Source organism: Primulina eburnea, chromosome 10 (genome assembly GCF_022965805.1).
Source record: "Primulina eburnea isolate SZY01 chromosome 10, ASM2296580v1, whole genome shotgun sequence".
NCBI lineage: Eukaryota > Viridiplantae > Streptophyta > Magnoliopsida > Lamiales > Gesneriaceae > Primulina > Primulina eburnea.
In genome coordinates, this window is record NC_133110.1 from 11,556,038 (window position 1) to 11,583,140 (window position 27,103).

At 36.5% G+C, this 27,103-nt stretch overlaps 3 protein-coding genes across 6 annotated transcripts in view; all 3 read left to right on the forward strand.

The window, feature by feature from the left end:
- LOC140803103 (uncharacterized) overlaps positions 1-432 on the forward strand; it is a 59,034-nt gene extending 58,602 nt beyond the window's left edge. Inside the window, exon 5 of one of the 3 annotated variants that reach the window (XR_012111769.1) lies at positions 158-429. Coding sequence is in view for 1 of the 3 variants with exons in the window: in XM_073158804.1 (XP_073014905.1) it covers positions 158-203 (46 nt within the window). In the remaining 2 variants the exon portion in view is untranslated. Of the gene's footprint in view, positions 1-157 lie in introns of all 3 variants that reach the window. The other 2 variants (XR_012111768.1, XM_073158804.1) reach the window with 2 other exon arrangements.
- Positions 433-1,547: 1,115 nt separating this feature from the next.
- Positions 1,548-17,046, forward strand: LOC140803104 (probable U3 small nucleolar RNA-associated protein 11). 2 transcript variants are annotated; one of them, XM_073158805.1, is made up of 10 exons: positions 1,548-1,583; positions 1,666-1,726; positions 3,207-3,269; positions 3,377-3,467; positions 3,572-3,663; positions 3,767-3,860; positions 3,956-4,035; positions 4,555-4,638; positions 16,562-16,661; positions 16,749-17,046. In XM_073158805.1, the coding sequence occupies exons 3-10, from the start codon at positions 3,214-3,216 to the stop codon at positions 16,839-16,841; spliced, it is 690 nt and encodes a 229-aa protein (XP_073014906.1). In that variant the 5' UTR covers positions 1,548-1,583; positions 1,666-1,726; positions 3,207-3,213; the 3' UTR covers positions 16,842-17,046. The 2 variants fall into 2 exon arrangements, with proteins under 2 accessions (XP_073014906.1, XP_073014907.1); XM_073158806.1 differs by lacking the exon at positions 4,555-4,638.
- A 2,734-nt stretch (positions 17,047-19,780) lies between these two features.
- On the forward strand, positions 19,781-26,712 carry LOC140842897 (probable U3 small nucleolar RNA-associated protein 11). The gene is made up of 9 exons (XM_073211104.1): positions 19,781-19,839; positions 19,947-20,037; positions 20,139-20,233; positions 20,337-20,430; positions 20,526-20,605; positions 21,124-21,207; positions 25,354-25,453; positions 25,541-25,700; positions 26,540-26,712. The coding sequence occupies exons 1-9, from the start codon at positions 19,784-19,786 to the stop codon at positions 26,710-26,712; spliced, it is 933 nt and encodes a 310-aa protein (XP_073067205.1). The 5' UTR covers positions 19,781-19,783.
- Positions 26,713-27,103: the final 391 nt, after the last annotated feature.

The window sequence follows — 27,103 nt, forward strand, 5'->3', positions numbered from 1 at the left end:
ACCTGGGTCAAGATGGCTTTTTTGTCAGGTGCAATTATGTGTAATAAGTCAGAAATTTTTTTTGCATTGTAGTACGCTTCAAGTATTTATCCTAATGTCACATGTGATATATTTTTCGTTGTCATGAGTTTGTTATTGTTATTGTCTTACGCTCCAGGACCAAAACCTTCGGAGTTATATGGAAAGTATACATGGAAGATTGATAAGTTTTCACAAATAACCAAAAGAAAACTCCGGATCAATGCATTTGAAATCTTTTATTAGGTAATAATGGACTTTAGAGTAGGTGTTTGCCTTACATATTTCTTTATTCTGTAATTTCTTCAAGAAATAAAATTTCAAACTACAATTTTCAAATCTTTTTCCTCATGTTTAGTGTATAAAAATTATTCTTTTTTTTCCTTTGGTTGTGTTAAACTCTACAAGATAGGTGGTTGTGTTGCTCCACGAAATAGGAATAGAAAGTGTTATTTGAGGTTCTTCGTTAGATTACCTCAAGCATAACTATTAATACACTAGAACAGATAGAGTTCTACTTATGCATACAATGTGTAAAGATAAATACAATTTTAATTGTTTTTGTTCAATTTGTTAGCTGAATTTAGGAGACAAATTTGAGGTTTTAAATTCAATAAATTTTAGTTCGATGACATTATGATATCTTTTGAAAAATCATTTGACTATTTGTTTACTTTTTTTACGTTGAAGTTTATCGTTATTTCACTTACGACTTTAAAATAATATTATTTTTATGATCAAAACTTATATCATGTAAGGTAACAAATTGAGTTTGGCAGATTTATTTAAGTTTCGCAATCAATTGCTTTTCATGATTCACGTACAAAATATTTCGGTATCATGTTGTTGTAATATCATGAATTTTTAATATATTAGCTCAATATATTCATGTCACACGCAACGCGTGTGCCTCGGTCGTTGATTAAAGAAGGGCCGCTCGCGGGTCCCAGGGATATCAGAAATAGTACCAGCGACTCCTACTTTTTCCACTTCGCATATGGATAAATCCAACAGTGTTACTCAAATACACAAAGACGAATAATAAACAAAAGATAAAAATAAAACAAACATTCTTCCGGAACGCCAAAAGTAATCCTTCTAGATCCGCGACGGTTATTAACAAACCGTCGCCGATCTTAATCGGCCACGGTATTTGCCAAACCGTCGCTACTAGAGCAACGGTTTATCAAAACCGTCGCAATATAGCGACGGTTTATGAAAACCTGTCGCTAGAATGCGACTGTTTGGGCATAAACCGTCGCTATGATTCTATATATAGCGACGGTTCAAGCTAATTGTCGCAATAATAGCGACAGTTATCCATCAACCGTCGCCGATCTAGATCCGCCACAGTTATGAAAATACCGTCGCCGATCTAGATCGGCGACGGTATATGCCAAACTGTCGCTATTTAGCGACGGTTTAAGATAAACCCGTCGCTATATAGCGACAGTTTTAATGGAACCCGTCGCTATATAGCGACCGTTTGTGAAAAACCGTCGCTATGATTCTTTATATACCGAGGTTCGCGAACATTTCCTTGAACGATTTTTCATCTATCTCAGGTAGTAGCGAAACTCTATCAAATTTTTCGAAGTTTCGATTTTTTTTATTTTGTACTAACATTTTTTCCTATTTATTTCGTAGATTTCCTCGTCGGTGCGATTTTCCAGCGTTACGTGAAACTGCATATCTTCGCGTAAATCAGGTTTTAAAGTTCTTTTTTTTTTTACAGAAAATTTAATATATAATTTTAATTTTTGCATAGTAGTTATTTTGTATAGATTTTATTGATAAACATCGTCGCTTCTTAAACGGCGGTTTTTTAAAAAAACCGCCGATAAATATGGCGACGGATTTTACGAAATCGTTGCTAAATATAGCGACGGATTTTACGAAATCATTGTTAAATATAGCGACTGGTTTTTAAAACCGACGTTAATATTAACGATGGTTTTGTATAAACCGTCGCTTAATATTAACGACGATTTCTTAAAACCGTCGCAAAAATAGCGACGATCTTCTTCCAAAGAACCGACGCTCAACTCCCGTCGCTTCTAGAATGCGACGTAACCTCTGGTGACGGATCGCGAAACCGTCGTCTTACCCTTTTCATTATCTAAATAATAATTCCAAACTATAACTAAAGAATCATTAATATTTTCAATATCAATCTTCATAGTTTAATCTAAAAATTAATGAATCTCTAATCCAATAATTGCATGCACAATGATATTAGTATTATTAAACATTAAGAGACCTGAAGTAATTAAATTTAATGTCATTATCTAATTTTTATGTAACAAAAATCAGCTCAAACAAATGATAAAATATTTTATTTTGTTTAATAAAAAATATCGCCAAAGCCTATTTTTATAAAATTTGTCGTTCGTCTATAATTATCATATGCTAATAAATATTTCTTTATGTTTATAAACCAAATTAATTTTTTAAAATATGATATCATCTCTAACAATTTCATAAATTTGAAATAATAAAATGCTACCATATTTAAGTAATTATTCTAGTTAATTATAAGAAAATCATATAAAAATTATTTCTAAATTTTTTAATATAATATCAAGATTTTGTTTTTCTTATTTCTGTGATATCATAATTTTGTGTGTTGTGTGTGTATTTGTATACTCAATCAGGAGTAAGTCTCTTGTGAGACGGTCTCACGAATCTTTATCTGTGAGACGGGTCAACCCTATCGATATTAACAATAAAAAATGATACTCTTAGCATAAAAAGTAATATTTTTCATGGAAGATCCAAATAAGAGATCCATCTCACAAAATACGATTCTTGATATCGTCTCACATAAGTTTTTGCACTCAATCCGGAAGCCAATTTGCATGATTGAATTTTAGTTGATTTAGAATAATTTTTTTGCCACAATATAAAATACTTTTCATCAAATCAAGATTCTATGCATTGGTGTCTTTTAAACCCTAAGCCTTCACCGCATTCCACAGGCGAATCTTCTGTGCTTAATAATTATTTTGAATTTGGTGTAAATACGAAAGAAATCCGTTGTTTTTTTTCTGTACCGATAATCTTCGCTGTTTCACGGTTAAATTATTTCAACTCAAGATTTTTGTTAGCCCTTTATGTTTTCTGTAGTGGTTTTTGCCTTTCTGAAATGCGTAAATTGATTTTAAAGTTCTGTGAATTTTTTTTGCTAGCATAAAGATGTCTTCTTTGAGGAATGCTATTCCAAGAAAAGCTCACAAGGAGCGCGCTCAGCCGTAAGTGTGATTATTTTTTGGGGCCATTAATTTCTTTATTGCCCGTTTTGAAATATTTTGACGTATATTTCCGGTTCACTCAATTGATGATTTGTTGTGTGTATCAGGCATTTGAGAAGGAAATTTGGGCTGCTCGAAAAACATAAAGATTATGTCATTCGTGCACGAGCCTATCACCAGAAGGAGCAGACTTTACTGGTAATTTCTACTACCCTGCGTCTTGTTGGTTTTGGTAGCATTTTATGAACGAAATTTGGCGAGTTCTTATTTTATGGTAAGTCGCTTCTGCGTGTTTATAACAGAAACTTAAGGAAAAAGCAGCATTGAGGAACCCAGATGAATTTTACTTCAAGATGATTAAAACAAAAACTGTTGGCGGAGTCCATAAACCTGAGTAAGCTGGAAAATTTTATTTTTATGAGGTTATCTGTTCTCTTTTGAGGATATTTATTTGAGTGTAATTTGAATATTAGTTGTTGAATGTGGATTTTGTAAAGGAGCCAGGCTAACAAGTACACTAACGAAGAGCTGATGTTGATGAAGACCCAAGACATTGGATATATTTTGCAGAAACTTCAAACTGAAAAAAAGGTTTTATTTTAGTGTTTCTGGTTTTTTGGGTCTCGGATTCTCGAGATAGCTGTCATGCAGGTTCTTTATTCTGAAATTTAACTTTTTGGATGCAGAAAATTGAAAGACTTAATGGTATGCTGCATTCTCTTGACAATCAGTCATCATCCAAACATGTTTATTATGCCGGCAACATGTGAGTGATCAAGCCCTTTTTCTGTTGACTCTTGATAGTTTTCATACCCATTTTTTAGAGTAGTCAATTTCATGTTATAACAGTTTTGTCACCACCAAAGTTTATTCTTTTCTCATTATTAGATATGGTCGCTTCTGATAGCTCAATTAATTTATTTCTTCAAAGTCATTTTATTCCCTTCTGCTTTAGAAAGAACGTCTAATATGTAATCTAGGCAATTAAGATAAAACTATCCGAAGGCCAATTTCAAAAATTCAATGACCAAGGGGCAATGAGACTGTCTTCTCTGGAACTTCTGTTTGAATCACTTAAATTCCATGTTTACACTTGTGTATCTGCAAATGACGGATTTTTTTTTTCATCCAAGACAGTGATTTGGTGGTAATGTACTGGTCACACAAAGTATTAATGCATAAAATGGTGCATGACAAATATTGCTCAATAGTATAGCATTTTGAGCTTAGTAGATATTTTTGTGTTTCATGAAGTATGTTGGCTGGCTGTTGATTCTCTTTCTAGGGAGGAGGCAAGAGAAGTACGCAAAAACGTTTCAGAACAAGGGAACCCATCAGCTTTTAAAGACTTGCCTAAAGTTATTTTGAGGTACTGAAAGCTACTTTTTTTAGTCAATTGCCTCCTACGAAATTGGATTGCCAGGTTGATAACCTGTTTCTACTTGCCTCCCCACAATTAAGATCCCTACCGAGTACCGAATGATATCATTACCGTCAAGCCATAAGCTATATTGAAAAAACGAAGTGGACTACAAATTTTCCTTGACAATCAGAAATAATTTGCTTTAGTCTGCCTGTCCTCACAGCTCTTTCATTTGTCTCTTCACCACCCATACTTTATGCCCTTTAAGTTATCAATACCTCACTTGTTGATTGAATATGGTGATATTTGGCGCCTTGTCATAATATCTTATTTTTCTTATTGAATTTAGTTTTCAATTTCTACTTCTTTGGTATTCCCTGCTGTTGTTCGAGTTTTCTCTTCAAAAACTTTTTTGGATTTGTTGGTCACAAATATATACCAATTGGGAATATCAATCGCATGCTATGTGAGTTAATTATAATTCCATTTATGCGTGCATGATAAATATTTATGGCCGTGAGTGCTGTATCTCTTTGTATAAATTTTATGGGAATTAGGTGATGATACTTTTCTCCATGATTTATCCTCGCCACTTGACGAACTTTGGTTTAGGAAATCAAATTGATGCACAAGTGCTAGAGCATTTAAACCCAACTGACGTTTCTTGTATCATGAACTACTATCTATCATATTCCCTAAAGGGTCTTGCTTGTTGGCAATCATTGCTGCATTTTCCTAAAATTTAATCCTTTTTCTATGCTGTATCTTTCTACTTTGATTTTGGGTATTTAGTTTTATTCCAAATGACTTTTCTGTTTCTTGTAGAACATAACTTTATCGAATCAAATTGTTGGTTATCTGTCCGCCGTGCAGAAATCCTTTTCCTTTTGATGAGTTTTGTTTTGGTTGATTTCCAAATTTCTTTTCAGTCTCTCCTTGGCTTTAGGCCTTCGTATTACTTTTGTTTCTCTTCTACATCGAGGAAGTTAGACTAGAATTTGTGGTCGAGGAGTTTAGTTTAATCGTGTATAGAAACACTGTAAAGGCTCGTATTTCGTATTCATAATTTTGCGGAATTATTAAAATTTTTCTAAATAAATAAATAACTTGCCTCATTTATAAAATAAAATGTAAATAATTTAAAATTTAAAAATAACAGCGGAAGTCAACGTAATATTTCAAACAACAATTTAAAAATAATCCAACATATAAAATCGAGTTTGAAAGATAACAGGTGCATAAACTAAAACATGAGGTCCTCGGGTTTACTACTGCTGTCCCAAGATCGCTCACTGGTCTCTGCCCGCGGTCTCGGTCTCATCAATATCTACAACAATCAAGTCTAGTGAGTCTAAAGACTCCACATGTATATATCGTGAATAACAAATAAATATACCGTAAATTCGCATGCAACTTAAAAATATCATATCATAAAGCGTGCGGTGATAAACGTATCATGAATGATTATACCTACGTGCATATCTGAAAATCATACGTAAAATCTTTGCTCAATAGAGTTCTGTCATATCATATCATAATTTTCTGATAGAGATAATGTTTCTAAGCTAGTAGCCCATAACATAACGTAAGCGTCTGATCAGACTAAACCACAGTGTACTGGGCGGTAGAGATCACCACAGCCCTTGGACTGGATTTCCGTACCCATACATAATCGTAAACCGGTCGTAAGTCACCGGGTGGAGAGGTCCTCGGTTGCGCCTACCGACTTCCAAACCCATAAGCATAAGGTGGCCACAAGACATATAACATATATCTCAAAAATAAACATTTTATATTTTTATGCACGTAATCTAATTATAAACTTATTTTTACCGGATGAATTGGATCGCTCCCAAGCTTGCTGCGACTTAATTCTAAAATATGTGACACATGCAAATAATATTATCTTGAATTAAACTTGACAATAGAACTAAAAACGAGACGATCAGGACCAACCACTTGATTTTCAATCATGGTATTGTATCAACCCGAACCAACATTAAACCGACGTTTAACCATGATTAAAAATACCCCAAACATACTGAAAAATATGCATAAGAACTGCAAAACACGAAAATAGGTGAAAGGAATCCAAAAACATAAAAGAGTCATTTTGGCACCTTTCACCGTAAATTCTCGTATGACCTCTAAACTCGACCAAATCACGAACGGTCAAAAACATGACCTTCCTAACTCATTAAAGTACTGTCCAGTCCAAGGCCATGGGCTAAAAGCCAACCAAGAACTCAAACAAGCACCAAAACCGAAGCTCAAAGCTGCTGGAAAAGTGCAGCATTAGCAGTTTACTTGTTTGTGGTGAAAATCCTGAAATAAATGACTATGGGCTTGAACCACCGTCCAAGGACTCTTTCCAACATCCTAAGGCATGGCTTGGACCATGGCTAAGGGCTAAAAGCCAGGCACAAACCGAGCTAACACCTAGGACAATCACAACTCAAAACCGAGAGAGCCAATTTCTGTATAGTATGATGTATTGCATTGTTTTGTTGTCTTGTATCGTTCCAATGGCCATTTGAGCGATCATGACTCGATTTAGACATGATGGAGAGTTGTATTAACCATGGCCACAAGCTAGGAGCCAACCACAATTCATCCAACACACAAAAATCGAAATCACACTCACACAGAATCTGAAAAGGGAAAAATCGAATGACTCTTGCATAGTTGATGTAAAAATCTAATGGCTCCTTGAACCAAGCTTGTAAATACCGATTTGGTCACACCCTAGACATGTTAAGGGAGGGTTCTAACCATGGCTACAGACCCTAGGACAGCTAAGGTTCGAACACTCCACTTAAACAACTCAATGGCAGAAACCGTGTCTCATTCTGCACTCAAATAAAAAGTTGTTGTCATTTCTGCTCCTTTCTGCAACAGACGAGTCATGGACAAAACAGATATCAAAGGAATCTTAGCTCGAGAACCCTTACCATAGAATGTCCAATGATCTGTCATATCAGGCTTAAACTTAACAATCTTTTGAAAACAATCTACAGTAGCCCTGTATCTTGTCAACATGTCAATACCAACTATGCAGTCAAAATCAAACATCTCCAATATAATACAATCAATCTCAATGACATTATCCTCATAACGAAATTCACAACCACTTATCATTTCAGCTGACCTCATCACTTTGCCCAGTGGAGTAGAAATAGATAAGGTAGATGATAATGGTATAGAATGCAACGAATGCAATGAAACAAAGTGCTCAGCTATAAAAGTATGTGATGCACCAGTATCCATCAAAACATAAGCAGGATAACCTGAGAGAAAACAATTACCTGCAATGACATTATCTGGAGCATTATGTGCCTCATCCTCAGTGAGTGCAAAAACTTGAGCCTGTTGTCTAGGTGGATGTCCTGCCCTGTAGCCACCACTCTGTTTGTTCTGATCTGACCGGTTTGATTGTTGATAAGAATGAACTGTAGGGGTCTGACGATTCTGGTGAGGTGTTTGTCTCGATGATCCCCCACTCTGAGACATATCACTGCCACGGTTAGGACACACTCGAGCATAGTGTCCCACCTGGTTACACAAGTGGCAAGTTCCCGAGATTCCTCTACACTGATCGGTATAATGTCTACCACCGCACTGACCACAAGTCGGACCTGAATAACCAGTGCTCTGAACTGAACCAGACTGTCTCGATCCACTAGAACTCGAAAAATTACTTCCATGCCTCTTAAATTGTTTGCCTCTAGCCTTGAACTGCTCTCTTATGTTGCCACTGTTACTGCCAGTATTACCCTGTCTGAACTGCTGTCGAAACTGTGGCTGTTGGGGTTGTTGCGAATACTGAGAACCTCTCTGCCTAATGATTCCGGTTTCAGCTCCCTTGGCTCTATCAAGAGCCTCAACAAAAGTGTTAGGCCTTCCAGTATTAACCAGGGTAAAGATATCAGGATTAAGACCATTTATAAAGTGATCAGCCTTAGCTTCTTCATCAGATGCTACATGAGGAGCAAATCTCAGTAAATTCGAGAACTTAGCAACATAGTCCTCAATATTCAGATTTCCCTGCTTTAAATTTGCAAACTCGGCTCCCCTATCTTTCCTGTAAGAGGTAGGGAAGAAACGCTGATAAAATTCAGATTTAAACATATCCCAGGTAACAATCGTACCTCGACCCTCTAAAGCTTTCTTGGTCATTATCCACCAACTCTTAGCCACATCCAATAACTGATGAACAACTAATTTGATTCTACGATCATCTGGATACTCAAGAGATTCAAATAATTGATCCATATTCTCCAACCAGTTCTCACACTCTAATGCATTCTCTGTACCCTTCAACATCGGTGGGTGCAAAGACTGAAATCTGACTAACAGTATCTCCATCGGAGTTGGAGTTATATCCATCTGAGTATGAGTAGCACTGCCCTGATCTTGTGCCACTGGTATGTCCTGTCTAGGTCTACCACGACCTCTACCTCGAGTAGCCATGTCTGATATAAAATAGATCAAACACATATAAAATCACAACATCATAATCATCTCAATCTTGTATCAATCATCTCTGGCTCTTGAGACTCAACAATCTCAAAAATCTTGAATAAAACTCAACAATATAATATCTCAATTATAATCATGTATTTCACATTATGGCACAATGATAATGCTAACAAATATATCACATGATCAAGCAATTCGAAATGACTCGATCTACCCTGTTCCCAAATATCTTACGCTCTGATACCACCTAATGTGGGGCCCCGGGTCCGACATCTAATACCAATAATTATAAAAGTAACAAACCAAATGATTTAATAAAATACATAATTTGTTGTTCACAAATCCACATAACGTCATCAAAATAATTTAAAGTTCTCAAATGTTTGAAATATAATTTCAACATTCCAAAATAAAGTAGTGAACCAAATTTTTCCCAACATCATCAAATGCTCCTAAGACCCGAGAATCCCACTCTAACTCGTATCTCCTCGCCTGGAGCTTGACTCTGGCATCCCAAGCCTCGCCTCACCTACCGTCAGCACATGAAAACAAGAGGTACCGGACATGCCGGTGAGTATAAACCCAGTATGATAAAATCATAACATAAGAGAATTAAAATACAACAATTTCACATAATATCATAAAGATGCAATATAATGCAATGTATGATCAGAAGCTGGGGGCTATCAATAAATCTCAAGATCAAGTGAATCATCTGGTCATAGGGTACCCAAGGGAATAGAATCACCAAGCAACATCCACCGACTCATCCACTCGGGGTGGGGTGCTGTGTTCTACAATCCCAGGACTATGATGCGCCTATAGAGAGTGTTCAGGCCATAGCAGCGACCTCCGCATACACTATGCCAACTCAACTATAGCCTCATACGTCCAACAAATCAATATATCAAGGCGACCTCCGCCATATCAAATCTGAATCAACAAGTGGCTCAATATGCAATGCCATGATGCAAATCAATATCATCATCTCAATATAATAATAAACTCATCTCAAGGCCACAATCATCATTGAATCACAAGTAATTCATCGAGCCATAAAATATTCAATTTAAAATAAAATTGATACTTTTACCTCGTATGTTATCGACAGTAACATAACTTTCGAATATTACCAACAAAAGATCAAAATATATTGTTGTGAAGTCTTGAACCCTTGCAGTCTACTCGATTCGCTATCAACCAACTTAGAGTAAATAATCTTGAGCCAACCCAAGTCAATACTTCAACCAAATCTTCAATACATAAATCAAGAACTCATATTACTTATCAATACATGGCACTTTTCGTACAAAATTCATAATTAATTCAATACGGCTTCAAATCAAGATCCGTAGATTTCTTAACCTTAATATGCCATAAAAACATTCATTGAATCATTTCATCAAACACATGGCATGTGTGCTAAAAGGTTAGCTCCTCTTCAATTCCATTTTAAATTCAAACCAACACAATCACAACATCTCCAACATCTCTATATCTCAAATATCAATTCAAATATCAATTCTAAACTTCAACCCATTTCCAAACTTGAATAAAAATATAACATACTTACACCATCTTGAAGATTTTGGAGAGAGGATCACAAATCTAACTTCATTTCATAATTTCCTTGAACAATCTCCCATATATTGAAGAAGAAATGAAGAAAATGAAAAGGAAGAAGAGAACCCTAGCTTCCAAACCGATAGAGAGAAGAGAAGGAGAAGGAAAATGAGTAAAAAGAGGATCCCATTCGATTTTATGCCTTCCCAAACACCAAACACGCTTTTTCAACTTGCTGGCTCGCTAGGGCGGATGTTTTTGTCCGCTAGGGCGCGTAACTCTCGGCCAGAAATAAAAAATTTCGAACAAGGCTCGCTAGGGCGGATGTTTCTGTCCGCTAGGGCGAGCACACTGCGCACTTCCACTACAAAGATCGCTTCCGAAACGCCTCTTCCCTTCAGAATTTGGAAAAGTCGTAAACTACAAAGTTGTAGCCCTATGTCTTTTCTTTAACCTCTCAAAATTTCAGATCATTTGGAGCTCTGAGTAAAAAGTTATGCCAATTCTCCCAACATGTGTCATTGTAGGAACGACGATACGCACGACACACTTCGGGGCGCTTTTGGCTCGTCTTCCCTAATGATTTGACCAAAACGCAAAATAACAAAGTTATAGCCTTATGTCATATCTTTCTAATGAAAGTGGCCTCACATCAATTGGATCAATATACAAAACATTATTCTAAAAACCACAACCACTGTCACATTTTTTCACACCGTTTCTGCACTTCCATTACCTATTAGCTCAAAATCCACCTTTGATTCTTCCCATCAATTATCTATTCTATTCTATAACATTCATTACCATTTATACCCTAACGTAAAGTCATAAACCATCACAACTACTATCACATTTTCAAAATTCGGGCATTACACTCTTCATTCCGGGCCACCAATATAATAACTGCAAATCTTTGTACATTTTCTTACTCCTCGGATGAATAGAGTACGATGACATATGGGCCTCAGATAAAATATCCTCTCGAATCGAATCGTCGCTAAGAACCCACATTCTGTCTTGATATCTCACAATGTCGTCTCTAATTGTGTACATGATATTGTCCTTGGCTTCATCTCTTTGCCTCCACTTAGCCAACTGTTCGTCTGCTAACTGTCCACTGCGAATACGATCTATAAGAGAAGACTGAATCATCAAAGTAGATAACAGAGGAATTCTACCTCGAGGAAATGTCTCTAAATCAAACCTCTGCATCTCATACTGAAGATATCTCGGAATCCTCAAATGAGCCATCACTGCAACTTTCCTGCTCAACGCATCCGCAACTACATTAGCTTTGCCAGGATGATAGCTAATGTCACAGTCATAGTCCTTCACTAGCTCTAACTAACGTCTCTGCCGCATATTCAACTCTTTCTGTGTAAAGAAGCATTTGAGACTTTTGTGGTCGGTAAAGATCTGACACTTCTCTCCGTACAAATAATGCCTCCAAATCTTCAATGCAAATACTACGGCTGCCAACTCTAGATCATGGGTAGGGTAATTCTTCTCATGAATCTTCAACTGACGAGAAGCATATGCTATCACCTTCCCATGCTGCATCAATACTGCGCCTAAATCGAGTTTCGAAGCATCAATATACAAAACAAAATCTCCGGGTCCTGAAAGCATGGCCAATACTGGCGCTGAAATAAGAGCTTGCTTCAAAGTATCGAAGCTCTTCTGGCACTCCTCGCTCCACACGTACTTAGCATTCTTCTTTGTGAACGACGTGAGTGGAACTGCGATAGAGGAGAATTCCTGAATAAACTTCCGATAGTATCCTGCTAACCCAAGGAAACTACGGATCTCTGATGCATTTTGCGGCACAACCCAATCTCTGACTGCTGCAACTTTTGCTGCGTCTACCTCAATACCACTGCTAGAAACAACGTGGCCTAAGAACGCCACCTTCTCTAACCAGAACTCGCACTTGCTAAACTTCGGGAATAACTTGTTCTTTCGTAGGGTCTGCAATACTGTGGTCAGATGTCTGCTGTGATCCTCTTCATTCTTTGAGTAGATGTGAATATCGTCTATGAATACTATCACAAACTGATCAAGATACAGCTGAAATACGCGATTCATGAGATCCATGAAGATCGCTGGCGTATTCGTCAAACCGAACGGCATCACAAGGAACTCGAAGTGACCATAACGAGTCTTAAAAGCAGTCTTGAGAACATCGACATCTCTCACCCGCAACTGATGATAGCCGAAACGCAAATCTGTCTTGGAGAATATTGAGGCTCCTTGCAACTGATGAAATAAATCTTCAATCCTATGGAGTGTGTACTTGTTATTCACTGTAACTCTGTTCAACTCCCGATAATCAATGCAAAGCCTCATCGACTCATCCTTCTTCTTCACAAATAAGATTGGCGCGCCCCATGGAGAAAAACTCGGGCGAATGAACTCCTTGTCAAGAAGTTCCTGAATCTGCTTCTTGAGTTCTGCCATCTCTGTCGGTGCTAATCGATACGGTGCCTTTGAGATCGGCGCGGTACCCGGCATAAGCTCAATAGAAAATTCCACCTCTCGCACAGGTGGTAAACCGGTGACGTCATCAGGAAAAACGTCTAGAAAGTCCTTGACGATAGGAACATTGGATGCTGACTGTTTGGGCGTCTCGAGAACGGATACAAGAGTAGCTAAAAATGCTTGGCACCCTATATTAATGAGCTTCCTAGCCTGGACACAGGATATCATACGCGGTAAATTAAAATACATGTCTGGTTCGAATAAGAATTGCTCCATTCCAGGTGGTCGGACTAGAACAGATCTCCGCTGGAAGTCAATTAGAACTCTGTTCCTCATTAGCTAATCCATACCCAGAATGATATCAAACTCTGGCATCGGCAACACGATAAGATCCGCATAAACAAGATTACCATGAAGTTCGAGGTCTATGTCTCGGATCACATTAGTCGCCGTCATCTCCTCTCCAGAAGGAAGAACTACGGAATATGCTATATCTAGCCCAATGGTCTTGATATTGAGGAAATTTGCAAAAACCTCAGAAATGAATGAATGAGTAGCCCCCGAATCTATCAAGGCATTCGTAGCGGAACCGGCTATAAAAATTCTCCCTGAAAGATTGGAATATCATGCTAAACCCAATAGTTTTACAAGAACTAAGCTTATAGACATGCAAAGGTCGAAGTTCTTCTAACCTAAATTCTCGTAATTAACACTGATTAAAACATGCAATCCTATCACAAATTCTAATTTCAAAATCTTAACCCAAAACACTAAATTTCAAATACAATTTAAAGATTTAAGGTACCTGTCAAGAGCATCGTCTTCGGGTTAGTCTCCGCGGCATGAAGAGCAAAAACTCTGCCTTGGGTAGGCAGATCCTTCTGAGGACAATTCTTCAAAATGTGGTCAGTACTACCACACTTGTAACACTTTCCCGAATCATACATACCACAATTCCCTGCATGACGGCGTGAGCATCTGGCACAGACTGGATACTCCACTGTCCTCGGGACTGCCCGTCCCTGCTGCTGCTGCTCTCTGTTCCTGGGTGGGCCATGGAATTGCCTCTTATTCTGGTGCTGCTGCGGTGGAGGGCGGTGCGGTGCGGTGCCTGAAATGGTTGCTTACCGTTGCGATCCCTCTCAATGTCCTGATGGTCCTGCTCTGCAGTTAGAGCTCTGGAAACTGCGACATCATAGGTAGTAGGGCCAGCCACCCTAACATCACGGCATAATATCGGCCGTAGACTATTCAGAAATTGCTTCATCTTGGCTCCCGCATCATTTGCAATCAGGGGTACAAAATGACAACCCCTCTCGAACTTACGGACGAACTCCGTAACAGTCATGTCTCCCTGCCTCAGGGTCATGAACTCCGTGTTCAACTTAGAACGCACTTACTCAGTAAAATATTTAGAGTAGAATATTTATGTGAAGCGCTCACAGCTCAAAGTAGTCAAATCCAAAGTCACTGATGTTCCTTCCCACCATAGGCGAGCGTCTCCTCCGAACAGATAGGTCGCACATCGAACCATATCTCCATCTTCAAGCCCCATGAACTCAAAGATAACCTCGAGGGACTTAATCCAGTCCTCGGCAGCCATGGGATCTGTCGTCCCTGTGAACTCCTTCGGTCTCATCTTCACGAACCGCTCATAGACTGCCTCCGGTCCCGCTGGTCTGGCTGTAGCAGCTTGGTTTCCCGCGAACTGTGCGAAGAACTGAGTCATCCCCGCTAACATCTGTGCGTTCATGTCCGGTGGGAGGGGTGGTGCGTTCCTCTCCTGTCTCTGATCCTCACCGTCCTCATGACGGCGCCCACCCCCACCCCTCGGGCGTCCAACAAGGCGTCTAAGAGGCATACTGTTCCATACATAACCCATACTTAACCAAAATGCATAATTCCATAATTTAATTTTAAATCTAAGTAATTACTGAATAATTAAAATTTGAACGTAGAATATTTCATGAAATCATGCTGTTAAAATAATTCATACTTTAAGTAAAATGCTGAAATGTAAAACTTACAGACCGAAGACGTGCCTTCATGAGCTTCTCGAGATCAGTAGTAGTACAACCCTTTACAAGAACATTGGCTCTGATACCAACTGTAAAGGCTCGTATTTCGTATTCATAATTTTGCGGAATTATTAAAATTTTTCTAAATAAATAAATAACTTGCCTCCTTAATAAAATAAACATGTAAATAATTTAAACTTTAAAAATAACAGCGGAAGTCAACGTAATATTTCAAACAACAATTTAAAAATAATCCAACATATTAAAATCGAGTTTGAAAGATAACATGTGCATAAACTAAAACATGAGGTCCTCGGGTTTACTACTGCTGTCTCAAGATCGCTCACTGGTCTCCGCCCGCGGTCTCGGCCTCATCAATATCTACAACAATCAAGTCTAGTGAGTCTAAAGACCCAACATGTATATATCGTGAATAACAAATAAATATATCGTAAAATCGCATGCAACTTAAAAATATCATATCACAAAGCGTGCAGTGATAAACGTATCATGAATAATTATAACTACGTGCATATCTGAAAATCATACGTAAAATCTTTGCTCAATAGAGCTCTGTCATATCATATCATAATTTTATGGTAAAGATAATGTTTCTAAGCTAGTGGCCCATAACATAACGTAAGCGTCTGATTCATTTGCTAGGTAATTAGTTGGGCCGACATGAGGTGCTTTATGGCATTTAAATTTCCTACTAATTAGAGAATTAGAATAGGACATGAATACACCATGAAGTGTAATTAGAGATAGTTTGAATGGAGAGTTATCAACCTTTGAAATATTTTAAATGTTGGTCATTATTATTAATTTGCATTGTATATTTTTTTTAAACCTTGCATTTTAATTGTTTAAGATTTTAAACCTTCATTATATTTATTTTAATGCATTAACAAATTAATTTAGTTTAGCATCTTGCTTAGAACTTTTGCATGGCATACATGACCTCAATTTAAATGTTTAAATGCTATGTTTAATTTCTTGAATATATTTACCATATATTAGTTCATCACCAATTGTTTACACATTTTACTTAAACTTTAATTAAATATTGAACATAATATAATTTATTTACTAATTTGACTCCCATTAATTTAATAAATCCTAAAACATTCTTTTTCTTCAAATTAAATTATTTCTTGACTTAAATTAAATTTAGGAATATTTGTCTTATTATTAATCTTATCTCAAATCTCCAAACTCTGGTCCGACCTCACGTATTTATCCTGAAAAAGTGAAACTAAACATCTACTTTTTAAAATAAATAAAACACTTCATATTTTCATAAAAATTCATTTTTAATTTAAATAATATAAATTATGCATGGCTTATACGTAATCTGATTTTCGAGTTCTACAAACATGGTCAACATGCAGGAAGACAGATTCTTCATATCGAGAGCTAGAGGCTAGAAAAAAACGATTAAAAGATCTAGAGAAAATATACACGGATATGTCTATGCAGAAAGAGTTACAGGTATCAATATTTCAGAGAGTACGTTATACGCTTTATTTTTTCCTTGTTTCGCTGTAGTGTAATCATTTTAATGCTTCATTGGTGCAGAAAAGGGGTAACAAACGCAAACTGCGTGAAGATGAAATGGTTAGTCCCACTTCAAGACCCGTGTATAAATGGCGACAAGAAAGGAAACGTTGAATAGAATACTTATATAACGAAGATTTCTTGAATGAGAACCTGAGGAGGGGACGTGCAACAATATCCTGTAGTCATCTGGGAAGCACAATTTTTCGTAACTGTGTGGAAATTGCGTGATTTTTTAATCGGAACAATAGTAAACGTTGAAACATAATTTTTCTATGACTGATGTTGGAAACAAAAGTATACTTCAATGTTTTCATAACCGGACCACCTTCATAACCGGACCGGTGATCGAATCGAAAAACACATGTTGAATTTATGGTGTGACTGAAAATGGTTATATTATATAAAATAATAATATAATATTATAAATAATGAAAAAAATATAGTTACCGATATAGTGATATTTCATGCTTTTAAGTTCCAAAAATACTCTGCCATTAGAGCAGTCAGATCCATCAAATTTCACTGCGAAGAACTACAATAATGTGTGTATAGTTTATAGTTTATATTTTCATTGTCGAAATTCTTTTCCATAAAAATATAATAGAAAAAAGTGGGAAAATAGAGTGTTGTTTTCAATGGTATATATATATATATATATTTAGAAAACTAACATTTAAAAATATGTTCTATTTAGATATATGTGTAATAAAAGAGTTACTTTGGAGAGAGTTCAAACAAGTTTTATGGTTTATGGATAAGTTTTTAGGTTTGCTATCTTTTCCTTTGACAAGCGAGCAAACTTGGGCTGTCACACATCGATTTGGTATTTAAAGAATTCGGTGGTGAACTCAAGTTGGTGATTTATTGTTAAATTTGATCGTGAATTATTTAGTTCTGGCCATATTGATAAGTTGTTTTTGATACTGGGTGAGAAAATTGAAGATAAGGCATTTCTATATTTTATAAAAAGGTTGTCTGAATGTAAGATAGTCAACATTGAATTGGGTGGGGTTTGTTTAGGCAGGGGTCTGCCTCAAGAATCTGTCTTGAGTTCGATGTTGATCAATGTTTACTTTAATGGGTTTGATAAGGAAGTTCAAGAATTACTATTAAACACGAATAAAGAGATTCCTAAGTTAGTAGAAAATGATCTCGTATCGGCTGAAAGAGATTCCGACCATGTTTTTTTATGAACCATTGAAGATTAATGCCGTCCGATTATTGGATGAGATATTGATTGTTACTTCAGGAACAAAGATTGATGGCTTTAGAATTGAAGAATAGAGTAGGGAAGTTATTAGAACGTGATTTGGATTTGAGAGTGGATAAACTTACAACTGTCATTCATAGCGCGGTTCACTACAAAAAATAAACCGTCGCTATTTTTAATAAAAATAAAAACCGTCGCCTATTAAAATTAGCGACAATTTACTAACACCCGACGCTAAAATAGCGACGGGTTTATGAAAACCATCGCTAAATTAGAGACGGTTTTTCATCAACCGTCGCTAATATTGCGACAATTCCTCAAACCGTCGCCCATGTGCGACGGTCTTGTATTCTACCGTCACTATGTTAGCGACCGTTTTCAATCAACCGTCGCTTAATTTTAAAGACGACGGGTTTGATCAAAACAATCGCTATAGAGCGACAATTTACATAAACCGTCGCTTAATTTGATAAGCCACAGTTTTCATAAAAGCGACGGTTCAAGCTAAATATAGCGACGGATTTTACGAAACCGTCGCTAAATATAGCGACGGGTTTTTAAAACCCGTCGCTAATATTAATGACGGTTTTGTATAAAACGTCGACGGTTTCTTAAAACCGTCGCAAAAGTAGCGACGATCTTCTTCCAAAGAACCGTCGCTATAAGCGACGGGAGTTGAAAAACCGTCGCTTCTAGAATGCGACGCAGCCTCCGGTGACGGATCGCGAAACCGTCGTTAAAACCGTCGCCTTACCCTTTTCATTATCTAAATAATAATTCCAAACTATAACTAAAGAATCATTAATATTTTCAATATCAATCTTCATAGTTTAATCTAAAAATTAATGAAACTCTAATCAAATAATTGCATGCACAATGATCTTAGTATTATTAAACATTAAGAGAGATGAAACAATTAAATTTAGTGTCATTATCTAATTTTTATGTAACAAAAATCAGCTCAAACAAATGATAAAATATTTTATTTTGTTTAATAAAAAATATCGCTAAAGCCTATTTTTATAAAATTTGTGGTTCGTCTATAATTATCATATGCTAATAAATATTTCTTTATGTTTATAAACCAAAATTAATCTTTTAAAAAATGATATCCTCTAACAATTTCATAAATTTGAAATAATAAAATACTATCATATTTAAGTAATTATTCTAGTTAATTATAAGAAAATCATATAAAAATTATTTCTAAATTTTTTAATATAATATCAAGATTTTGTTTTTTTATTTCTGTGATATCATAATTTTGTGTGTTGTGTGTGTATTTGTATACTCAATCAGGAGTAGGTCTCTTGTGAGACGGTCTCAGCGAATCTTTATCTGTGAGACAAGTCAACCCTATCGATATTAACAATAAAAAATAATACTTTAGCATAAAAAGTAATATTTTTCATGGAATATCCAAATAAGAGATCCATCTCACAAAATACGATTCGTGATATCGTCTCACATAAGTTTTTGAACTCAATCCGGAAGCCAATTTGCATGATTGAATTTTAGTTAATTTAGAATAATTTTTTTGCCAGAATATAAAATACTTTTCATCAAATCAAGATTCTCTGCATTGGTGTCTCTTTTAAACCCCAAGCCTTCACCGCTTTCCACAGGCGAGTCCTCTGTGCTTAATATTTATTTTGAATTTGGTGTAAATACGAAAGAAATCCGTTGTTTTTTTTCTGTTCCGATAATCTTTGCTGTTTCACGGTTAAATTATTTCAACTCAAGATTTTTGTTATCCCGTTATGTTTTCTGTAGTGGTTTTTGCCTTTCTGAAGTGCGTAAATTGATTTTAAAGTTCTGATGAATTTTTTTTGCTAGCATAAAGATGTCGTCTTTAAGGAATGCTATTTCAAGAAAAGCTCACAAGGAGCGCGTTCAGCCGTAAGTGTGATTATTTTTTGGGGCCATTAATTTCTTTATTGCCCATTTTGAAATATTTTGACGTATATTTCCGGTTCACTCAATTGATGATTTGTTGTGTGTACCAGGCATTTGAGAAGGAAATTTGGGCTGCTCGAAAAACATAAAGATTATGTCATTCGTGCACGAGCCTATCAACAGAAGGAGCAAACTTTACTGGTAATTTCTACTACCCTGCGTCTTGTTGGTTTTGGTAGCATTTTATGAACGAAATTTGGCGAGTTCTTATTTTATGGTAAGTCGCTTATGCGTGTTTATAGCATAAACTTAAGGAAAAAGCAGCATTGAGGAACCCAGATGAATTTTACTTCAAGATGATTAAAACAAAAACTGTTGGCCGAGTCCATAAACCTGAGTAAGCTGGAAAATTTTATTTTTGTGAGGTTATTTGTTCTCTTTTGAGGATATTTATTTGAGTGTAATTTGAATATTAGCTGTTGAATGTGGATTTTGTAAAGGAGCCAGGCTAATAAGTACACTAACGAAGAGCTGATGTTGATGAAGACCCAAGACATTGGATATATTTTGCAGAAGCTTCAAACTGAAAACAAGGTTTTATTTTAGAGTTTCTGGTTTTTTGAGTCTCGGATTCTCGACATAGCTGTCATGCATGTTCTTTATTCTGAAATTTAACTTTTTGGATGCAGAAAATTGAAAGACTTAATGGTATGCTGCATTCTCTTGACAATCAGTCATCATCTAAACATGTTTATTATGCCGGCAACAGGTGAGTGATCAAGCTCTTTTTCTGCTGATTCTTGATAGTGTTCATACCCATTTTTTAGAGTAGTCAATTTCATGTTATAACAGTTATGTCACCACCAAAGTTTATTCTTTTCTCATTATTAGATATGGTCGCTTCTGATAGTTCAATTAATTTATTTCTTCAAAGTCATTTTATTCCCTTCTGCTTTAGAAAGAACGTCTAATATGTAATCTAGGCAATAAAGATAAAACTATCCGAAGGCCAATTTCAAAAGTTCAATGACCAAGGGGCAATGAGACTGTCTTTTCTAGAACTTCTGTTTGAATCACTTGAATTCCGTGTTTACACTTGTGTGTCTGCAAATGACGGATTTTTTTTTTCATCCAAGACAGTGATTTGGTGGTAATGTACTGGTCACACACATTATTAATGCATAAAATGGTGCAGGGCAAATATTGCTCAGTAGTATAGCATTTTGAGCTTAGTAGATATTTTTATGTTTCATGAAGTATGTTGGCTGGCTGTTGATTTCTTTCTAGGGAGGAGGCAAGAGAAGTACGCAAAAAAGTTTCAGAACAAGGGAACCCATCAGCTTTTAAAGACTTGCCTAAAGTTATTTTGAGGTACTGAAAGCTATTTTTTTTTAGTCAATTGCCTCCTACGAAATTGGATTGCCAGGTTGATAACCTGTTTCTACTTGCCTCCCCACAATTAAGATCCCTACCGAGTACCGAATGATATCATTACCGTCAATCCATAAGCTATATTGCAAAAACGAAGTGGACTACAAATTTTCCTTGACAATCAGAAATAATTTGCTTTAGTCTGTCTGTCCTCACAGCTCTTTCATTTGTCTCTTCACCACCCATACTTTACCCCGTTTAAGTTATCAATACCTCACTTGTTGATTGAATATGGTGATATTTGGTGCCTTGTCATAAGATCTTATTTTTCTTATTGAATTTTGTGAAGGCCCGAAAATCCTTACTTGAAAATTTGCGGAAAAATTTAAAAATTTTTCTTTTTAAATAACTTACAATGTCTCATTCATAAAATAGACCAATAAATAAAGTTTAATGTTCAAAATGACAGCGGAAGTAAATATTTGTTTGCAAAATAACCATTTAAGAATATCTAACAACTGATAAACATGTTTGAGAAATAAAATAATAACTGCTGAACTGAGGTCTCGGGTGTCACTACTGCCGACCCAAGCTGGCTCACTGATCCCCGCCCTCGGCCCTGACCTCATCGGTACCTACAACAATCAAGTCTAGTGAGCCTAAAGACTCAGCATGCATATATCACAGGTAACGAGTAAAATCTTGAAGTAAAATATGCATGAGATAAAATATCATGTCATGAGGCGTGCTGAAAATAATCTGTACTGAGCAATTATATTACGTGCATAACTGAACTGAAATCACAGTAAAAATATTTGCTTCTTGGAGCCCTGTACTGAAATAACTGGTAAAATTTTCTGTTGAGATTATGGTCTACACCTGTGGCCCCTGCACTAAGCTGAATTGATCGATAACTGGCTACCGGGGAGTCTGAAACTGAACTGAGCTGGCCGGTCACTGGCGACCGGGTGGTACCAAACTGAACTGAGCGGTCACTGGCGACCGTATAAAATAATACTCCCACATAGTGAATGAACCACAAGCCATATCGCATAAATCTAAAAAATAATCATTTTCTATTTAATGCACGTAAAATAATTAACTGGCATAATGAAAATTCCTGTATATGTTACCAACGAGATTGGATTGGATCGTCTCCAGGCTCGCTGCAACCTAACTGTGTCATGAAAAATATGCAATGGATTAAACTTGACCAACTATGCAATTTACGTTCAAAAGATGCGACTATGACGCCTAATGACTTCGTATTTAATCATGACTCCGAACCAACACTGAACCGACGTATAGTCATGATTAAAATACGCTTAAAATTATGAAATTATGCTCCTAGAATGATGAGGGTCGAAATCTAGGTGGATGGAGGCCAAAACGTGAAACGCTCTTTCGAGAGTCAATTTGGCACATCACACCGTAAATTCTCGTACGACCTCAAAAGTGATCTGAATCACAAACGGTCAAAAACACGACCTTCCTAACTCAATGGGGCACTTTCCAGTCCAAGGCCATAGGCTAAAAGCCGACCGACAACTCGAACGAGCCTCCGAACCGACACAGCAACTTGCTGTAAATTTCCAGCAGCTGCAACCTTGCTTGCATCGCGTCGTTTGCGAGACTTTTGGCCATTGGGGCTTGAACCACCGACCAAAGCCTCTCCAAAACATCCCAAGGAAAGATTCGAACCATGGCTAAGGGCCCTAGGCCAGCCACAATTCGCCTCATTCCAGCAACCAACCGAAAACTCTTACCGAGGGCCCTCATGCGTGAGTGTGTGGTGTTGTGCTTCGCTTGCTGTCTCGACTCGTTCCATTGGCCATTTGGTTGACCATGTCACGATCTAGACATCTTGGGGAGACATCTTGGGGTATGGTATGAACCGTGGCTAAGGGCCATAGGCCAACCAAGATCCACACCATTCCCAAAAATCGAATCAATACATGCTGTATAATGAAGGGGCCGAAGGGTGTAGGTGCTGTTCTTGATGTTTTAATTGAAAACCGAGCAACCATGGACCAAGTCACCAAAAGGGCGACTTAGTCACGTCTTAGACATGCTAGGGAAGTGATCTAACCATGGCTATGGGCCTTGTGGCAGTCATGATCAGATCCATTTCCATTATGACAACAAACTGAATTTTCGAACACAATTCTGCACCTATGGGGAGCTTGCTGTCATTTCGGTTTTCCAGCAAGCATGGGGGCTGAATGAATGGACCAACATGGTCCTAATGCATCCTATTACATGTATAGGAGCAGCCTTGGGATCCTGGAGTCGAACCGTCCGCCTGAAACATCAAAACAAAAAGACCCGTGAAGCTTGTCATGAGCAATAAAAATCTGCATGTTTGTTTTTCTGAAAATGCTTAGTGCATTTCGGTTTTTGCACATAAAGATGATCATGTAATGTTAAATAAATGATAATAGGACTTGATTGAGGTTTGAAAGAAATCTAGACATGCCTGGTTTCGTTTGAAAGAAAAACGAAAAGAACGAGACGATCCGGCGCGGAGGAGGTGGAGCGCTTTCTATTCTACCTTTCTTGCTCGATTTTTCTCTCCTCTTTCTAGCTATGAAACCCACGAAATTTATACTCTAAAATGCTCTCAATTTCGTTCATGGGGGAGGGGAGTGATGGTTTGGAGAGTGAGGGAAGTGGGTGCAAAATATAAGGGACAAATCAAGACCAAGTCTCCCTCATTTTGAAATTTGAATTTGGTTTGCTAACAAATGACTTCTTGGATGGATCTAGAATAGGGTGACCGAAATTCCTTGCTAATATAGACTAGGATAATGCTCATTAATTAATTAAATAAGGTGGACCAAGAATTAAAAAGATTAGTATGCTAACTCAACAAAGAATGGGTCAAAGGGTGATGAGTTGGCAAGGAATAGTCTAGATACTAATGGGGTGGCCGAATTCCTTGATAAAAGAAGGGAGGAACGTTGATTATTTACTAAATTTATAACCCTTAGAAGCCTCATCTATCTTTTAATCAATTTAGTGAACTAACCTCTTAATTAAGAAACTTAAATGAACTAATTTTTCTACTCACCTCAAATAATTAAAATAAATCCTCAAACCTCCTTTTTAACTTAAATTAACTTACTTGTTAGCTAAATTAAATCCTGGAAATATTTCTCAAATCTTAAATTCTATCTCAAAACTCCAACTCTGGTCCGGCCTCACTGAAATAACTGAAATGCTAAAAATCAAACTACTGAACTGAAATAATAAAATAATTATCTTCAAAGAAATGCATTTAAAATAATCATGCAATGAAGTCAATTAAATTTAAAAATCTAGAATTATGCATGGATATACGTAGACTGATTTACGGGTTCTACAAATTTAGTTTTCAATTTCTACTTCTTTGGTATTCCCTGCTATTGTTCGAGTTTTCTCTTCAAAATTTTTTTTGGATTTGTTGGTCACAAATATATACCAATTGGGAATATCAATCGCATGCTATGTGAGTTAATTATAATTCTATTTATGCGTGCATGATAAATATTTATGGCCGTGTGTCCTTTTTGTCTTGTCTGGACTTTCTACTGGGCTTCTATTTCTTCCCAGAGATCAATACTATCCCGTCATTGTGAGTGTTGTATCTTTGTATAAATTTTATGGGAATTAGGGGATGAAACTTTTCTCCATCATTTATCCTTGCCACTTGACGAACTTTGGTTCAAGAAATCGAATTGATGCACAAGTGCTAGAGCATTTAAACCCAACCGACGTTTCTTGTATCATGAACTACTATCTATCATATTCCCTAAAGGGTCTTGTTTGTCGGCAATCGTTGCTGCATTTTCTTAAAATTTAATCATTTTTCTATGCTGTATCTTTCTACTTTGATTTTGGGTATTTAGTTTTATTCCAAATGACTTTTCTGTTTCTTGTAGAACATAACTTTATCGAATCAAATGATTGATTATCTGTCCGCCGTGCACAAATCCTTTTCCTTTTGATGAGTTTTGCTTTGGTTGATTTCCAAATTTCTTTTCAGTCTCTCCTTGGCTTTAGGCCTACATATTACTTTTGTTTCTCTTCTACATCGAGGAAGTTTAACTAGAATTTGTGGTTGAGGAGTTTAGTTTAATCGTGTATAGAAACACGGTCAACATGCAGGAAGACAGATTCTTCATATCGAGAGCTAGAGGCTAGAAAAAAACGGTTAAAAGATCTAGAGAAAATATACACGGATATGTCTATGCAGAAAGAGTTACATGTATCAATATTTTAGAGAGTACGTTATACGCTTCATTTTTTCCTTGTTTCGCTGTAGGGTAATCATTTTAATGCATCATTGGTGCAGAAAAGGGCTAATAAACGCAATCTGCGTGAAGATGAAATGGTTAGTCCCACTTCAAGACCCGTGTATAAATGGCGACATGAAAGGAAACGTTTAATAGAATACTTATATAACGAAGATTTCTTGAATGAGAACCTGAGGAGGGGACGTGCAACAATATCCTGTAGTCATCTGGGAAGCACAATTTTCGTAACTGTGTGGAAACTGCGTGATTTTTTAATCGGAACAACCGTAAACGTTGAAACATAATTTTTCTGTGACTGATGTTGGAAAGAAAAGTATACTTCAATGTTTTCATAACCGGATCACCTTCATAACCGGACCGGTGATCGAATCGAAAAACACATGTTTAATTTATGGTGTGACTGAAAATGGTTATATTATATAAAATAATAATATAATATTATAAATAATGAAAAAGATATAGTTACCGATATAGTGATATTTCATGCTTTTAAGTTCCCAAAAATACTCTGCCATTAGAGCAGTATGATCCATCAAATTTCACTGCGAAGAACTAAAATAATGTGTGTAAAGTTTATAGCTTATATTTTCATTGTCGAAATTCTTTTCCATAAAAATATAATAGAAAAAAGTGGGAAAATAGAGTGTTGTTTTGAATGTTTTATATATATATATATTTAGAAAACTAACATTTAAAAATATGTTCTATTTATATATATGTGTAATAAAAGAGTTACTTTGGAGAGAGTTCAAACAAGTTTTATGGTTTATGCTTAAGTTTTTAGGTTTTCTACCTTTTGCTATGACAAGCGAGCGAACTTGGGCCGCCACACATCGATTTGGTATTTAAAGAATTCGGTGGTGAACCCAAGTTGGTGATTTATTGTTAAATTTGATCGTGAATTATTTGTTCTGGTCATATTGATAAGTTGTTTTTGATACTGGGTGAGAAAATTGAAGATAAGGCTTTTCTAGATTTTATAAAAAGGTTGTTTGAATGTAAGATAGTCAACATTGAATTGGGTGGGGTTTGTTTAGGCAGGGGTCTGCCTCAAGAATCTGCCTTGAGTTCGATGTTGATCAATGTTTACTTTAATGGGTTTGATAAGGAAGTTCAAGAATTACTATTAAACACGAATAAAGAGATTCCTAAGTTCGTGGAAAATGATCTTGTATCGGCTGAAAGAGATTCAGACCATGTTTTTTTATAAGCCATTGAAGATTTATGCTGTCCGATTATTGGATGAGATATTGGTTGTTACTTCAGGAACAAAGATTGATGGCTTTAGAATTGAAGAATAGAGTAGTGAAGTTATTAGAACGTGATTTGGATCTGAGAGTGGATAAACTTACAACTGTCATTCATTGCGCGGTTCACTACAAAAAAATGGAAGGCGTAGCGACGGTTTTAATTAAACCGTCGCTATTATAGCGACGCTTTTTCCTAACACCCGTCGCTGTAATAGCGACGAGTTTATAAACTGTCGCTAATATTGCGACAATTCAACAAATCGTCGCACACGTGCGATGATTTTGTATTCTACCGTCGCTATGTTAGCGACTGTTTTCAATCAACCGTCGGTTAATTTTAAAGACGACGTG